This window comes from Palaemon carinicauda, chromosome 41, assembly GCF_036898095.1.
Source record: "Palaemon carinicauda isolate YSFRI2023 chromosome 41, ASM3689809v2, whole genome shotgun sequence".
NCBI lineage: Eukaryota > Metazoa > Arthropoda > Malacostraca > Decapoda > Palaemonidae > Palaemon > Palaemon carinicauda.
Window position 1 is genome coordinate 58,927,324 of NC_090765.1, and position 18,461 is coordinate 58,945,784.

The 18,461-nt window shown below is 33.1% G+C and overlaps 1 protein-coding gene across 5 annotated transcripts in view; it reads left to right on the forward strand.

Annotated features, from left to right (window-relative positions):
• The window catches only part of milt (trafficking kinesin-binding protein milt), a 393,019-nt gene that overhangs the window by 72,812 nt on the left and 301,746 nt on the right, over positions 1–18,461 (forward strand). For 2 of the 5 annotated variants that reach the window (XM_068364781.1, XM_068364782.1), the window contains one exon: positions 13,657–14,746. In XM_068364781.1, the coding sequence (XP_068220882.1) occupies positions 13,657–14,746 (1,090 nt within the window). Of the gene's footprint in view, positions 1–10,644; positions 10,776–11,210; positions 11,349–13,656; positions 14,747–18,461 lie in introns of those variants that run through there. The other 3 variants (XM_068364780.1, XM_068364784.1, XM_068364783.1) reach the window with 3 other exon arrangements.

Consider the following 18,461-nt stretch of genomic DNA (forward strand, 5'->3'; position numbering starts at 1 on the left):
CTCGAGGATGCATATTATTGCCAAAGTTTGACCACTTTCACATTTCCAAATAAGATCTTGATGCAGAAGGGTGTTCAGAGAGTTAACTTAAACTTTTTGTTTAAATTGTAATTTACCTAAGTTTTCTAAGCTGTGAGTTGAACTTTTTGTTTACATAATAATTTCTCTCAATTTTCTAAGCTGCGAGTTAAGCGTTTGTTTACATTGTAATTTCTCTCTAAATTTTCCAAGCTGCGAGTTAAAATTTTCGTTAGCATTGCAATTTCTCAATTTCTCTCCAAATTTTCCAAGCTGAGAGTTTAGCATTTTGTTAACATTGTAATTTCTCTCAAAATATTTAAAGCTGTGAATTAAGCTTTATGATTACTGGGTAATTTCTCTCTTAAATTATCTTACCTGTGAGTTAAGCCTTTTGTTAACATTGTAATTTTCTCTAAATTTTCAAAGCTGCGAGTTAAGCTTTTTGTTAACATTGTAATTTCTCTCTAAATTTTTAAAACTGTGAGTTAAGTTTTTTGTTTACATTTTAATATTCTCTATAAACTTTCTTAGCTGTGGCAATTTATTATTAACATATGTAACGTCTTTGATGAATATTGCGATGTAGCACTAGATACCTTGATTATATCAGTAGATAAATATTGTTAATGAGTAAAAGTATGCAAGTTTATTTGGGTGGGGGGCAGTGTAATTCCTCCCCTCGTTCCTGATAGTGGATTTGAAAGTTATTAGCTTTGCATGATGTTTCTTTTATCTCGTGATTCTTAAGCTGATTTTTTCTTCACAGAAACACTGAGTTTTGGTGTTTCTAATCGTTGCAAAAGTTTTGATGGTATCAGTTTCCATATATATATATATATATATATATATATATATATATATATATATATATATATATATATATATATATATATATATTCAAATAAACCATATATATTTTTTAGACATTAATGTCTGGATTCTCTTAACGACCTCGAGATCAGAACCCCAGGCGAAATCACACAAAGACAAGAGCTTGTGACCGGCCGGGAGTCGAACCCTGGTCCGGCAAACTTGTATAGACAGTGACTTAACCACTTGGCCACGGAGAAAGATAAAAGTCAATGACAATCCTTCTGTACTTATACCTGTCTAATTCAGGTTTTTTGGTCTTAGAATTGAAGTCAACCCATCTTCACCATCGTAGCTAATTGGTAGTTTGTTACTCGCCATTCGATTAATGATAAATTTTGCAAAAATTGTCATATATATATATATATATATATATATATATATATATATATATATATATATATCGTGTGTGTTTGTGTATGTGTATGTAATTCCTTACGCATTTTGCCTTTAGTGCAGATTTCCAGACTTATTTGGATGCGAGTCTGTGGAACTTAGCTCTCGTATAAAATTAATTTTATTTTTCTTTTATATATTTTCAATATTTTTTTCTAAAATGTCCAAAAATCTGGATTGGCCGTTACTCTGGCGTATCATTATTTATATATTTGAAATGACAACAGTTTGTTATTGGAAGAGCTTTAGAGCAAATAAATGAATGGGTAGGAACAAAGGTAGGATAAAAGGATATCTATAAGATTTCAGACTTGAGGAAAAGCCAAAGAATTGGGAGCCTTTTTACGTTTGCGTAAGGGAGAGTGCCTAATTAAAGTCTTGTCTTGTCAGCTTTTGTAGTAGTTATGTGAGAGCCCTTTAACTAGGGTTGTGGTGGCCGATGCGGTAACGTCCCTGACTGGTGAACGCCAGACTGGGATTCAAGTCCCGCTCAGACTCGTTAGTTTTTTTTTGGTTGCTAGAACTTCATCATCTTTGTGAGCTAAGGATGGGAGTTTTGGGGGACCCGATATGTCTATCTGCTAAGTCGTCAGAAGCCAGTGCTTGGACCTCCTTGGTCCTATCTTGGGTGTAGAGGGCGCTTGGACGCTGATCATGGGGCAGTGTTACTGTCCCTGGTCTCTGCCATTCATGAGTGAACTTTAAACCTGTAATAGTTCCCAATTTGGGCTATGGACTTTAGATCATTCTTTCATGAAATGCGTAATTTCATGAATAAATAAATTTTCTTTTGATTCTCTGTTGTCATTATTAATAGCATTCAATGTAAATACTTTATTTTCCAATCTAAAATGGTTATTGGAGGGTCAAAATGAGGTTGTTTTCTAGCCCAGAAGAAATGAAGCATCAGGCGTTTATCCTCTAAAAGGACGAAAGACAATGGTATATAAATCATGGGAAAATGGAGTTGGAAAAGAATTCCAAATTTAGCATTTTAAAGTTATGATAATATCAATATGATAATATAAATCCATCAGCATATGACTGTTTGAAGAGAGAGGAAGAGAGAAGGGGTTAGAGTGACATCATCTAAAGAGAAAGTGCCATTAACAGGTCCTTAATTCTATTCTTATAGAATTCTATGTGGTTTTATAAAGTTCCTAAAATTAGTTATTCATTTTAATCTGAATTTAATCAAAATCCTATAATAGTCTATGATTAATCAGCCAGATCAAATCACTACTCAGCACCTAGCAAATTCAGCACTAGATCTCTCTCTCTCTCTCTCTCTCTCTCTCTCTCTCTCTCTCTCTCTCTCTCTCTCTCACAAAAGGAATGATTTACATTTACTTTGAGCGTTCGAAGGGTCCATCTCCCTTCCTCTTCAGAAAACAAGAGGAAGGGAGATGGTCCCCTTGAAAGCTCGAAATAAATCTTTTTTCTATAGATTGTGGGTTTATTTCATTAATCATACATACACGGAAAATTGTGTATTTTAATGTATTTAGATTATATGTTTTCCTCATTTTTCTCTGTCTAGAGTTCTTTTAAGCGCAACACCATGGAATTAATATTTCCTTTTATAGGAGATCCCAATATATGAGGATACTGAAAGTGTGAAATGGCTTTCACTCCAATCTAAGATTTTTATTGGCTCACCTTTTTACTTTTACTTTTTTTTTATGTCAACCACGTCAAAGTGAAAACGGAAATGACACCATTAAACCTGTATAAGTTTTGCATTCATATTATGTTATCTAACTTCGTCTAGTCTTGGGCAGTACCATATCCTCTGTACCATGGTCTTCCACTGTCTTGGGGTAGAGTTCTCTTGCTTGGAGGTACCTTCAGGCACACTAGTATATGTAATGTTTCTTCCTCTTGTTTTTTAAGTTTTAATAGTTTACATATGAAAGAATTATATTAATGTTGTTACTGTTCTTAAAATATTTTATTTTAATTGTTAATTACTCACCTTGTATTTTAGTTAATTCCTTATTTCCTTTCCTTACTATGCTATTTTCCTTAGTGGAGCTCTTAGGCTTATAGTATCTTGCTTTTCCAAATAGGGTGGTTGTAACTTACCAAGTAATGAATATAATAATAATGAGAACACAGTTTTGACTTGTCTTACATGCTCTTTAAAGTCTGATTGTGAAATGAGATCAGCTAGTTTAAAGAGTCCATTGATTGAGATGCGTTTTAACACCATGATAGTAAATATTCTCATTTCTCTGCTAAAGAGAATAATGATTATAAAAACCTGGGATTTATAAGGTGGAAAGTGTTGCCACATTTGTATTGGAAAAAAAGCCCCTGTAAATTGGAATGAAAAAAACCCTGGAATTGGAAATGAAAAAAGCCCCCTGGAATGTGGAATGAAATAAGGGCCCCCCCCCCCACTGCGGAATTTGGAATGTTTGGCCAAGTAAACTGAAAATAACCAATGAAGACATTGGCCCACGTTACATTCAACTGAGTAATTTTATACACATGCGCACGCGCGCGTTTGCACACGTGTATATATATTATGCTTATACATACACACATATACATATATATATATATATATATATATATATATATATATATATTTATATATATATATATATATATATATATATGTATGTATATATATGTGTATATATATATATATATATATATATATATATATATACATACATATATATATATATATATATATATATATATATATATATATATATATATATATATATATAATGTGTGCTTGTGTTTGTTTTGCGCATGCGCGTTACTTTGTTATAGTTAATTATACAGAAATGCATAGAGATTGGTTGAAAATGATTCGATGTTGTTAAGCGATTATGAAAATTCAATCATTGCAGAAAGAAATTGCGTAAATGTCTGTGCAAGACACTGTTAGGAGGCGTCATGATGATCGGGTAGCAACGTGGGGCATGACAGTTGATTTAGGAAACATGAAAATATTCTAATATTCATACTATTATGAATAATGGATTTGTAAACCCTTAGCAAGGTCAACTTTCCCTAATGTAAACCTAAGTCTTCGTTGTAGGGATTAAAATCTATAGGATATTTTCATCTAATAATACATTTATCCTTCAATTTTATGTCCAGAACGGAAGACCTACAAATGAGTTGGGCGAGCTAGCGTGGGATTCCCAAAACGGCAAGGTGGCAATTTTCCTTCTGAAAATATTTCCTTACCAGCAACTTCAGAGTAAACCTATTCTCTCTCTCTCTCTCTCTCTCTCTCTCTCTCTCTCTCTCTCTCTCTCTCTCTCTCTCTCTCTCTCTCTCTCTCTCTCTCTCTCAATATTACGCAGTCTGTCATTTCATTTTCAAGTAGAATACGAGCAGTACTCTCTTTGTCAATTACATTCCCTGAATGTAGATCTTGGGTTGCTGAATCCCTTAATAGAGATCTAGGAAAAATAAGTGCATAGTGCAAATTATGGGGCATGAAGTTGAACTCTATATCTAACGAAACTCAAAGTATGATTGTAAGTAGGTCGAGGACAGTGGCTCCTCAACATCCGGATCTCTGCATTGATAATGTTTCTTTAACTATATAAAACTCCTTTAAAATTTTAGGTGTAAATCTTGATTGCAAATTTACTTTTGAAAAACACATACAGTTTGTTTTTTCTTCAATTATACAAAAATTGGCTAATTGGGAAAGTCGCTCTAAGTCTCTTTGATAATTATCAGTCTATTCTCAAGGAATATTTTAATTCTTCCATTCTGTTTCCAGTATTGTTCTCCTGTTTTGTCTTCAGCTGCTGATTCTCATCTTAATTTCTTTGATAAAATATTAAATGTCATAATCCTGTTCTTGATATCAATTTCTGGCACCGTTGTTCACTTAGTTCTTTATACATGTTGCATAAGATTTTCATAATCCTGAACATCCTTTACAATCTGATCATCCCAGACTGTACCGTCCTGTATGTAGTGCTAGGTATGTAGTTAGTTCTAATAGCCTTGCCTTCATCATAGACTCGATACTACACATTATTCTAGAAGTTTTATTCCCGCTGCGACCAGATTGTGGAATGCTCTTCTAACCGGCCAATTGAATCTGTGGAACTTCAGAAGTCCAAACTTGCAGCGAATGTTTTTATGTTGACAGGTTGACAAGAGTCTCCTTTCATAGTTAGGGAATGACATGCTTATTTTAACCTTTTTACTATGCTTAAGATATTTTATATTCGTTATCCATTACTTTTCATATAGTTTATATATTTATCCGTATTTCCTTTCTTGCTTTTCTAACTAGGGTTGTAGCTTAGCTGGTAATAATGATATGATTGATGAGTGAAATTTGTTCCATGATTTCATTATTATTATTATTATTATTATTATTATTATTATTATTATTATTATTAAATGTACTATAACAAGGACTTAGACTGCCATTTCTTGGTTATAGTCTAACTGTCTTTGTTCGTAGTAAAAAATGCAAATGAAGCCATGGTATAACTAAAGAAGTTGTACAACTAAGCGAGAAAATATGGTAAGATAAATGAAAATAAGAAAAACAGCTAAAAGGGACTTAGCGTAACATCTTTCACTACCGTCTAAACTACTTGAGGCACAGAGTGGGTAGAACTCCCCTACAGATCGAAGTGTGATATAACCTTTTTTTCTTTTCTGCCAACTTCGTCTCCTCTGTATTATTCTGTAACGTTAATTAGATCTCTGAAAATAACATGGTGTTGGTGTTCCCATCCTCCCGTATATCCAAATGCGTGTTGGGTTTGCTCATTACGTAAGCAGCTGTGCCTAGGGCTTCTCTTTAAGTTACCTTCACTCTTAATGTGTGTTCTTTTACTTCAAAATTTATCCCGAGTCATCTTCTCTGTCCTTTCTCTACTTGGAGTGCAATTATCATTTTTTTTTCTGCTTATCTTTTTCACTGTCTATTTTTAGCATCGCTTGCGGTAATTATTCCATGTTTATCATCTGTTTATCGTAACTATTTAAAATTTCATTTTAAGATCTGTTATTAGTTCAGATAGAACGGATTATTTTTTTTTCTTCTTTTTTTATGTGCATTTGGCTTTTCCAAATGTCTAATTACCCGTTTTTTATATTTGCTTTATACATTTTTGTGTTTTGTTTTCGATCGGGACCGTTCCATGTTCATAAGCTTGGCTTCAAATGAAGTAGCTACAATAGTAGTATTAATTTTTGCGGCATTTCTTAATACAGCTATTCAAATTTAATCTTTTAGTACAATATTCAAATGTCTTTTGTTATTATTATTATTATTATTATTACTATTATTATTATTATTATTATTGTTGTCGTCGTCGTTGTTGTTGTTGTTGTTGTTGTTGTTGTTGTTGTTATCATTATTATTATAAGCTAAGCTACAACTTTTGTTGGAAAAGCAGGATGCTATAAGCCTAACAACATTTGACATCTTTCATATATAAACAAACAAAAAAAAGAGACTTACCTCACTCTATTAAACATGAAAACATATGATTCAGATCATTAATGTTCATTCATCATTAACCGCTAGGTATTTCTCGTCCAAATATTTCTTTCTAGTACTCAATGAACGAACTAAACCTAGTACTCACACTGAACGAACTGAACGGATGTCTTTGGTCTCAAATATATCGTGCTTGAAGCGATGTAGCTCTTATTTTACCGGATCTTTAAGGTTCTTATAGAAGCGTCAAAAACAGTTAAAAGCCCTAATACAAAAATACGCTACCTTTCTTTGAAATAATATTTCGATAGAAGAAGTTCAAGAAAAGTGCGTTTTGCTTTTTTTTTGGGGGGGGAGGGGGGGGGGGGCTGGCAAAAAAATTATACGTCCTGCAATGCACGATCTTTCTACAAGATTACATCTAGAATGTAAGATTTTTTTTTTTTTCAAGCAAAAGATTTTATTATTCAATTTTAAATCTTTGCCATTAAATATACGTACATATTAACAAACGTTCCTCGTCAAAATAACTGAGAAATCAAAGTCATACCTGATTTTTTTTTTTTCATTATAAGATTTATGATTATGGGGCTGATCAATCTCCTTTCAATGATATAAGATTTATAGACTGAATAAAACATCATACCGTGTCCGTTGATCTTGGGTATTAAAATCCACAATTACATGCCTTGTATATTTAAAAATAGCAGGAGCTTTCACACTTTTTTCAAAGTAAATTCCACAATTGCATGCATTGTATATTTGGAAAAATAGCAGGAGCTTTCGCACTTTTTCAAAGCTGTAGAGGTACTTTGAAAAAAAGTGTGAAAACTCCTGCTATTTTTTTATTTTTTAATATACTCGTACAACGTATGTAATTGTGGATTTTGATACCCATACAATTTATGAAATTAAGTCAATTCTGGCTACGTGCAATTCTTCATATACCGTCGCCAAGGGTCCGCATTTGGTGCCGTCAGTGAAAGTAACTGAAGTGAGTCCCGTTGGTGGAGAGGGGTGTGTGGGGGGGGGGGGGGGGCGCCTCGGTCCCCGGGTGAGATTTACCTTGAGTGGTGGCACTTGCAATGTTTGATCACGTGACTCTCGAGATTGTTTCTACCCTTGAGACACGCTCGAGGGAGAAAACTGTGTACACTCGAAAGAAGAGCTTGAAATGGGAAACGTTCGATTTATTGCCAGATGTTGTTGTGAATACATGAATACACGGTCACAGATGTGTTTAGGTTTTTTTGTTGTTTTTGTTTATTTCTTAATCGTAATAAATATTAAAGCAACTTTTCTGTCAATAATTTTTTTTCCCCTGAGCCAAACCAGTACTTTCAATTTGGTCCGGATTTTTTTTAAACTTAAAATCTATCTATTCATGAAAACGTCTTATGAATTGCATATAAATTCCTTTATGTCCGTAAATATATATGTTAAATCAAACTAAACAAAACATGTAAATACATTCCAAACATCACTTGGATTCTCATCGTTTAGAATTTGAGTAACTCGATATGGTACCTCAAGGAAGGCTTGATAGATTGAGATGAAATAACCTAAGGGACAAAGTAATCTCTGGATGCCTGGTAAAAGAAATAGATTAGGTGGCCCTTTTTTTTTTTTTCTTTTTTTTGTGACAGGTTGAGGATGGGAAGTAATCTTAGATTTACCACTTCTTGAAATGTTTTATCCCTGTTTCGAAATATAAAACATTATTATTTAACGTTGCCTTCTTTGTGATAGCTGCGTCAATTATTTAATAGACTTTCGTTACGTATTTTGATTTATTTTTGTTTAAAGAAAATGTTTTGGATGCATACAAAATATCGTCGTGATATCCTGTATCCTTAGTACAGTGGTAATATGTTCTCCTAGAATTCGCATGGCAGCAGATCGATCCCAGCCCGGGACCGTGAGTTTAAGCTGTTTACTGGGGAGGCCACTGCTGTGGTTGGGCACGACAGTGGTCGGGTTGAGATTGCCTGGCTGACATCCTGATGAGCATCTATTCTGACGAAACTGGAATTGAAACCAGACACCTTTACGTTTATTGACTTACCTGTCAAGCGATCGCTTAAGCCGAGAAGTTTACCATATTCTATTGATGGCTTTTTCTTTTTTAAACTCTGGAAATATGTTCTACGTTTTCTTTTTTTTTCTTTAATAATGTATTATGGTGGCAATAAATAAGGTTAATTTTGGATATACAATGGAGTAAAGATTATTTGTATTGAGGAAGATTAATTAAAGGAACATTTATTTTCTACGCTAATTAAGAGAAAATAATTCTATTGTATACTGTCGAAGTTATGAACTATCATAAAACCATGCCAAGTACAAGAAAGTATTAGCAATAAAAAATAATTTCATCATTTAAAAGTACCCACATTTGTACAGCTGTTATGGTTGAATTATTAAAGTATTTCTTAAATATGCAAGTGTTTCTGGTCAGCGCTGTTTGTTCTCATCTTCGATGGGTGTAACTTTAATTTTGCCTAATTTTTCCTTGCCAATTTACCTTGATGTTATCTTGCCATTTTGCGTATCCTATCTCTTAAAACTTGGGGCCAAGATCCATAGTAAATAATCTCTACTTCAGTCATGGTATTCCTTATTTACTTTAGTTATATATCAATAGAATACATGAGCTGGCTTATTGTTTACTATGTTAGCATAGAAATATCTATAAGACCATCGATATACTTAGAATATTAGTTATTATCCAAGCATTTATTTTTAAAGCAATTGTCTATCTGACGTTCAATCAGAAATTGTCATAATTCCATGTCTTTCGTTTTTTCAACCCCTTAATTAACTTCCCCAGCAGTAACTTCAGTAAGAAATATTCTCAGCCTTACTCATTTGCAGAGAGATAACTCATGGTTATGTTCATTTTGCCTGCAATTTAGGTTTTTGTTACATTAATTACTTACTGAACAGTTTGTTTCTTTAGAAAGCTTGACTTGAACTGTTCTCTTTGCCAGTATATCTTTGGATCCACTCGCCTCTTGATCGAAAATGATCCTCTTTATTCTCTATTACTTTCTAAACTGTTAATTTCCTTTTTTATTGCTTTTCTTCTTTGTGAGCTCTGGGAGGAGTATCCACTGAACAATTTTAGATAAATAGTCAATGAAAACAATAATTGTCCTATGCATTTTTCCTTATTGTTAATTCCAAGTTTATATATATATATATTATATATATATATATATATATATATATATATATATATATATATATAAATAAATATCTGTATATATATATATATATATATATATATATATATATATATGTGTGTGTGTGTGTGTGTGTGTATGTGTTTGTACGTTAAACAATTTTTTGTCCAGTTCCGGCAATCTGTCAAGAGTTATTGTCACAAAAAGTATACCTGTCTCTTTGTCTCCCGCTGAGTATGAAGATGAATTGGTTATTTGAGATAAGACTTGGATAGTCACGTAGATGTTGCCGAGCGTTGATAAGCTCATTGCCCATTGGCGAAGAAACATATGTAGGATTACTGAGAGAGAGAGAGAGAGAGAGAGAGAGAGAGAGAGAGAGAGAGAGAGAGAGAGAGAGAGAGAGAGAGAGAGAGTTACAATTACATTGATTTTAAAGGCTGTAACAGAGCATGTCGACTTGCTTGTTATCTTAAACAATTATTGAAACAACTTTGAAGACCGCATTTAAGTCTTTGTACTTCCTAGGTGCTTCAATGGTCGATAGGTGTGAATGTAACTGGTAAAGTCTACGTTGTTTGCACGCCCCCGTCCACCACGTGAAACTCTCATGAGCTTATCACATAATATAGATTTAATCTCGTTATCTTTTACATTGCTGAGAAGGATAGATTACGAGTTTAAGAAATGATAAGATAAGCTCATTGCTAGAGAGCAGTGAGCTCAGAAAGAGACTCGGCTCTAGTCTAACATACTTCTACCTTTTAAAGACTCCATTTTTCCCGATTCCAAATGAGACAATGTCTCTACCTACTATACATGAGGCGTTGACGGAAAATTCTCTCAGTGATTATTACGTATTGCATCGGCAATCATTGTTTTTATTTTTCTTGTTTTTCATGTGTTAAATTATTGGTTTGTGTTAAAGCTTGATTGTGATTCTCATTAACATTATCGTGTGTTTTGTGTTATTATTGCAATCACCTTTTCCATTTTTATGTGCTAAATTATTGATTTGTGTTAAATCTCGCTTGTAATTCTCATTAACATTATCATGTGTGTTTGTGTTATTATTGCTATCACGTTCAGTTAATCACTAAATCAATTAACAACTACTGATATTAATATCCAAGTGAATAGTGACATTGCAACTCTGCAAAGTTATCTTGCAAAGTTATCTTGCAAAGTTATCTTGCAAAGTTATCATGCAAAGTTATCTTGAATTAAAGGGAAAAAAGTAGTGCTTTGTTAGCCAAGTGATAATGAGTGACGTATAATTACCGTCTTTCCAGAGCACAGCGAACAGATTTCGACTTTTACAGAAGAGTATTTTCAGAAACCAAGCAATAACAAAACATAGAACAGACGACGAGAAAAAAGTCAAAAGTGTAATCATGTGTAAAACGTGTTTGAGACAAGTCAATTACCAGGTAATAGAGGTGTTTCTTTTATTTGTGTTTTGTGTTGTGCAATAGTCATGTATTTTGCATAAAGGATGAATATATGTATATATATATATATATATATATATATATATATATATATATATATATATATATATACTTATATATGTACAGTATATATATATATATATATATATATATATATAAATATAAATATACATACAGTATATACATATATATGTATATATTTATATGTATGTATGCATATATATATATATATATATATATATATATATATATATATATATAATTATAATGTGTGTATGTCTCTATACATATATATGTATATAATATATATATATATATATATATATATATATATATATATATATATATATAATAGTGCCTCGTGTGTTATGCCTCCCAATCAAATTTCGTCTTGTTTTATACTTTTCACTTCACAATTTCCATATAATATTTAATACAGTTTGTCCATCTTTATAATCTTGAGAATGAAAATTTTTCTACATTCATTCCCGTTTTAATACCATGTATTTTAATTATTTTGGGTGTTATCCTAATGTGATCCAACTCAACTCGTAAACTCTCTAAAATCCTTTTTTTCGTATATGATATGTTTGAGTCTTTCCCGAGTATATTCATTTGATACTTTTCAAACATTTCTTGTTCAGTAAATGTATGCAAGAATTTAGCTTATTAACTTCTATCAATTAGACATATAAATATGAACAAGTGCTTGTGTATTTTCTGTCATTCCGAAGTACTGTTTGCGATTCACGTATAGGTGATCCGTCATTGTTAGGCTATATGATAACGCTTTGTAATCACTCGAAAGACATGTTGAATATATTCGGCAAATGAGAAATATGAGAATCTTTAAAAAAATAATAATAATAAACTTATGAATAAAGTAATGGTAGAATTTGGATATAATTCTGTTTAAAAAAAAAAAAACTTAACTACTGTATGATTATACCCTGAAAACTACTACTGTATATTGAATATTAAACGCCTGTGTATATAACCATCTCCCTTAAATAATAACCTTTAGAAATGCAGATAATGGATTAGGATGGTATTTTTAATGCTAATATGTCCGTATCTATGAAATCTTTTATTGTGACGCACATTACCAAAGCCTTGCAAGGTGAATTTTATGTTTTATAACTTGCAATTTATCATTTAATGATTTTATGCTAACTCGTGACTGACATCTTTCGGAGAAGTTAAAATAATGGTAAAAAAATTATATTTTTTGAGCAATTCAAGTACTTTATGACGTATGTTTTATTTTTCCATTCGTCTTGGACAGTCCAGTGTCAAACGTCACCCATTATTATCCTGAATAGACAAAGTTTTTTTTTTTTTTTACCATTTATGAAACTCGATCATATACTGTTTCAGAAACAGTTACTGGTTTGACAACTGACTTGCAAATTAAAGTCCTTTGTACAATCTCATGTTGAAGAGGTTGGAGCAATTTGCTTAATATTTAACCAGAGGTTACGAGAAAACGTCAGTGGACATTATTTACCTAAATAAGAATTCAATAACATTTGTTAGGGTTTTAATGCAAATTAAGATTGAATCCCTTTTATAGAGTACCACATTTGGGAAAAAAATAAATGTTTTCGATGATCACGTGGGTAAATTATATAATTTTGTTGTTAAAATATTGTATATGAATAGTTCCTGTAGTTCAGTGGTCATGCTATGTTGATGCCTTATCTGGAAACAATGAATTTAGAATATAGGATAAATTACATATTTTTTGTACAGATCACTGTATTAAAATGGATTTTCATGCTTAAATGATATTTGATAGTATCCTTTTGTGACATTTATTTGGTAGAATGTTGAATAGATGTTTTTGTCATTTCTTTGCATTCTTTTTCTTTTGCTTTTGATGTCTTTTATCATAGCTTATTAATTGTTATTGAAATTCTAAAAAAAAAATGCGATTCACAAATATTGGTAATAAAAACATTCTCAATATTTTTTTCTAATTTCCTTTCCAAAGCATTATAGTTTTTTCTTTATAGAATTCTTTAATATCCATGAAGCTTTTTATCTTTTTTTTTTTCAGGTATTACACATATGTATTGCTTTTGAAATTTTTCAGCAGGATTCAATTATCTTTTCTCCTTCATTTACTATTTTTTTCTGATTTCACGTAGTAAGAATGACCCTGTGTTTTTCCAATAGTTCTTTTTCTCTCCTTCCCGACCCAACTATAATTTTAGAGTTAAGTCCCCTCCAATATGTATTGTCTTAACCAAACTTAGATTAATTCTATTTGTTCTTCTCTTTCTAGGTTGACGAGAATTGGGGGCCCTGGGGAATCAGCTCTGCATATACCTCAGCAGCCCTCACACTTCGCCGCCTACGGGGGACACAGAAAAATCCCAACGACAAGGACGAGAGTGACTTCTGTACAGAGGAGGACTCTGTCCCTCCTCCAAGGACACAACTCACCTATTTTGAATCTGACCAACTCAAAGACAAGACTGGTGAAAGAAGCATAGCCTTCAACAACGTCTGTGGTGGTTCTCCCCTCTCGCACACCCATGTCCCTTCCCACGCTTACTCCAAGGTAGGCGCTGACGAGGGCGACTTTGAACCTGTGGAGGCTGACAGCTCTCCTGCGAGACCTAAGACTACTGCTGCAGCTAGTGGTGACACTTCCAACCTGCTTAACTTTTTCAAGGGAAGTGCCTCCCACAAAAAAGTGAAGGGGAATGAAAAGATAGCAAAGGATTCACCGAAAGGGTCCAGTAGCAAAGAAGACGCCAGTAATGGAAGAAAGATAGTAAAGGATAAATTGTTGTCAGGAGCTACGGAAGAAGGCGTTGTAGATACTGGGACACCACCCTCTGTCAAGAAAGATCTAACAATAGACGAGAAGCTGGATTCCTCCAACAAAGAAACCCTTCACCGACCCTTTTTTTACCTCCCCTCTGATGAGGAAGATTCAGTTATTGATGACCTTGACCGAGAACTCCTGAAAGATCCTGACCTTTACCCTGTCCCTAAATGTGGTGGCGTCGATTCCATCACAACCCGTAGCTCCCCTTCCTCTCAAAGTAAAACCGTTAGTCCTCCATCTCCCCAAAGTCCTGTGAAGACCACCGCTAGTTACTCAGAATCCAACTCTGAAATTAAGCTACGTATTCGTAGTTGCTTGAACAGAGCCAGATCTCGAAGTGCCTCAATCTCAGGCGTTGGAAGCTTTGAAGCTGGACTGTACCGTCTAGAGGGATTACTTGAAGACGACGACGACTTTGATCCTAAGAGTGAACCAGTTTCCTCCAGTTTTCATCGATCAAGTGGCCCTTCGAGAGCCCGATTGGAGCATGTCAAAGCACCTATGCCGAAAAAATACAAAAACGCTGGCACCATCACAGGTAAGTTTCCTTTATCATATTTTATTACACTTGGTGTATAAAGTAGTACTATATATATTATGTAATTTATAACTGATTTTCATCTTAAACTAAATACATTTCCATCCATTAGATTTAACTGTAACTCCTGTCCACAATGATGGCATAGGAAATTAACTGACAAGAAAGAGTAAGTGAAGTGGTTTGTAAAGGAAATGAGCGCTAATTGATAAGAACTATATTATTGGGTCAGCTCATGTACCTATTATAATTTGGTCGACATATGGGTCTCTCTTCACAGGATAATACACAATCTGTTCTATCCACCATTTGTGGTCCTTTACACTGTAGATTCCAGTCTAGTCGTGCAATCCTATCAATCCTATCATACGTTAAGAGCCCGTTCTTTGATTACCAGCGACTACTCCCCCTTCCTACTAGTGTTTATCCTCACCTGCTGGTCTCTCAATTTCATCCCAGACCAAATGATCTCTGTCAGTCTTCCATACTATGACACTACATCTCTCGTCAGTTTCCCTTGAATGGGGGTAAGTGTGCTATGTATCCTGAAAGGTCTAAGCAGTGTCCTCTTATCCCTAGCTGCAGATACTTTTGTATCTTTCTATTATACCTATATTCCTGTTTTTTTTTCTTTCATCTTTAATTCAAATCTCTTAACCTTTACTTCATATTAAAACAGTAGGGTTTCCCCCCATTGTAGATGAGTTGAATGACCTCACACTCACAGGCCCGTGTCAAGCATTAGGGCCCAAATCCATAGATCCATCCAATTCTCATCAGCTGTTTCATTTGTAATATGATCTTCCCACACACACCAGCTAAATATTTAAGATATATGTTATATATTTCATATAATCACCCAAAGTGCTAATTTTGGCTAATGGTCTCCTACCTTGCTGTGGGCATAGAGGGTAGTACAGTCAGTGCACCTCATGTGGACATTACATAAGGATATTAGCAGCCTCCACTTGGTCCCTATTTTCGCTCACCTTCTAGCTTTCTTGTACAATTCCATTACCGTATCCTTTCTTCATCGTGATGTTCAACTTCAACTTTTTTTTTTTATTGTACAACTGTGGTGTTTTCTCTTGGTTACACCTGGGCGTTGAATGATCCTCCAGGACTCTAGCTTGACCATATGGCCTAATTCTTTAAAATACCCTATACGTGCTTCTGATCTAACGCCAATTATTCCATTGTTAACTGTCAATGGGTACCAGTGTTTGCTAGGATCAATCAAAATGGGAACTGCTGTACCATTCTGGAAATAACCCTTACAAAATGAATGTTTCATAAGCTGAGAAGAAACTTAAATAATGAGTAAAATTTCGAGTTTCACCTTAGAATTTATAAATAGTAGAGAAATTTTTTGAGTGTTAATGATTTAGTTATTTTTTGGAGTGTTGATCGGAGGATTCTGATATAGTATTGCGCCTTTTTATTTTATTTTATTTTTTTTTTTTTCAAATGATCTGTAGGACATACTGTATATATATATATATATATATATATATATATATATATATATATATATATATATATATATATATATATATATATATATATATATATATATATATATATATATATATATATCATCCACTCTTACTAGTGCACTGCAGAACAAAAGCCTCTGCTGACATGTCCTTCTACTTGCGTCAGTTTGTGATCTTTCTAATGTTGGATTTGATGGTAAAGTATCAGTAAAGCAGTGAGAATGTGTTTCTCCTGATAATTAATGATATGATTATTCCTCAAAAGACAGTAGCTCTTAACAAACGCTGCTTTGAAACGTCCATGAACTTGTACAGAATTGGCTTTAGTTCTGCTCTTGCACAGAGGGGCTTCACAAGGGAGAGTTCCCTGTGCATATTTTTCTCTTTGCAAGCTACGTAAGGCTTCTCAGTTTTATCCTCTTCCCGTTTTTCCTTGTCAAAGTCACCTGAGGCATTTGACTGTAGTAGTAGTAGTAGTAGTAGTAGTAGTAGTAGTAGTAGTAGTAATAGTCTAACGAATAACTATTACTACTACGCAGACTCTGTCGATTATTGTTGGATTGAAGTGCTCAATTTGATTGGAAGATATTTATTAAGGCTATTCAACATTCTACCAAATAAATGTCTCAAAAGGATACTATCAAATATCAAATAAGGATGAAAATCTATTTTAATACATTGAAATATTAATTGAATTGAAAGAATAATAAAAAAAAATTTATTTGTGAAGGCCATTTGAACTATATCACTTTAGTTAATTCAAAGACATGGTTAACCTTAAAATCAATTTTGTAATTTTGTAGCTTAATACTAATTTCGCAGTTTTCTAGCTTGATCTATATTAATTTCGAAGATATTGAAGGACATTGGGGATTCCAATGTTATAGATTATCAATTGTTTTATGGCTATAGAAATTCAAACATTAAGTAAGCTAAATATTGATTACAAACATGAGAAAGCATATGATTTAGGCAAACATTCAGTGCAGTACTATGTATTTAGTTAATTGGGTCATGTGGTACAGCAGCAACAGTATTGCTGGTAACAATATTTATTACTGATATTTTTGTTGTTGTTATTGTTGAACAAATAGATCTGGTTTATGAATGTGGTGATTAGATTATTTTTATACGGTATTATATTCGCTACATATGTCATTTTAGCTCTCTCTCTCTCTCTCTCTCTCTCTCTCTCTCTCTCTCTCTCTCTCTCTCTCTCTCTCTCTCTCTCTCTCTCCACTAGAATGGCTTCTCAAAGTTTAAAAATGAAAGTTCATGTATTTCATTGTTGAATATTTTTCAAATATAATAAAAGTACATGATTTTTTTTTTCATTTGCGTAACTGTGAAAAATAATTTAAGTTTAGATAATAGATTAAACCAATTGATGAAACTTTATTATATAGTAGTCTTCAATGCTTTTCAGTAAAGAAATAACACAGAACACTATACTCTATTCGTTTTTAACGAGGCATATTTGCACCGACTCGCAGGGTTGCCCTTTTAGCTCGGAAAAGTTTCCTACCAGCTGATTGGTTGGACAAAATAATTCTAACCAATTAGCTAGTAGGAAACTTTTCCGAGCTAAAAGGGTACCCCTGAGAATCAGTGCAAATGCGCCTCAGTAATAAATAGTATAGTTTGATATAGTGTTAATTGAATGAAGATTTCCTCCATATGTAAAGTAACCTCACTGGAGTCATTAGAAGGTTTAGTAAGTGATTCAAGATTGTTAAAATCGAGTATGCGTTAAATCTTGTAGTGTCTGCTAGAATTAGAAGTTAAAACACGTCCACATATCTGGTGGTATCTGTTATCATGAAAGAAATAAAACAATCATTTATGATCTCGAATTGCGGGAATATTGTATGAAGACGTAATTACAACTGCATGGGAAATTATAAGCAAATACACAATTATTATCGTTGGGCTTTCAAACGTCACGTTTTCAATTAATAATTCCTACTTCCATTTTTTTAATAGGTAATTTTACATGCTAAAAATGTCTTGTGTTCCAGAAATCTTTATGAAAATGTGTTTTTTCCCATTGCGTTAAATGGGTAGAACGTGGAAAGATTTGCAAAAGTTTTTACAGATTTGGAAAGTTTGGGAGTCTAATTAATTCAAGAATTTAAATTGCTTTAATCTTCCTGTGGGGTTGATAAATCTATATCTAAATTATGCGCATATCTGAGCAAGATTCATCCGTTGTAATTTTT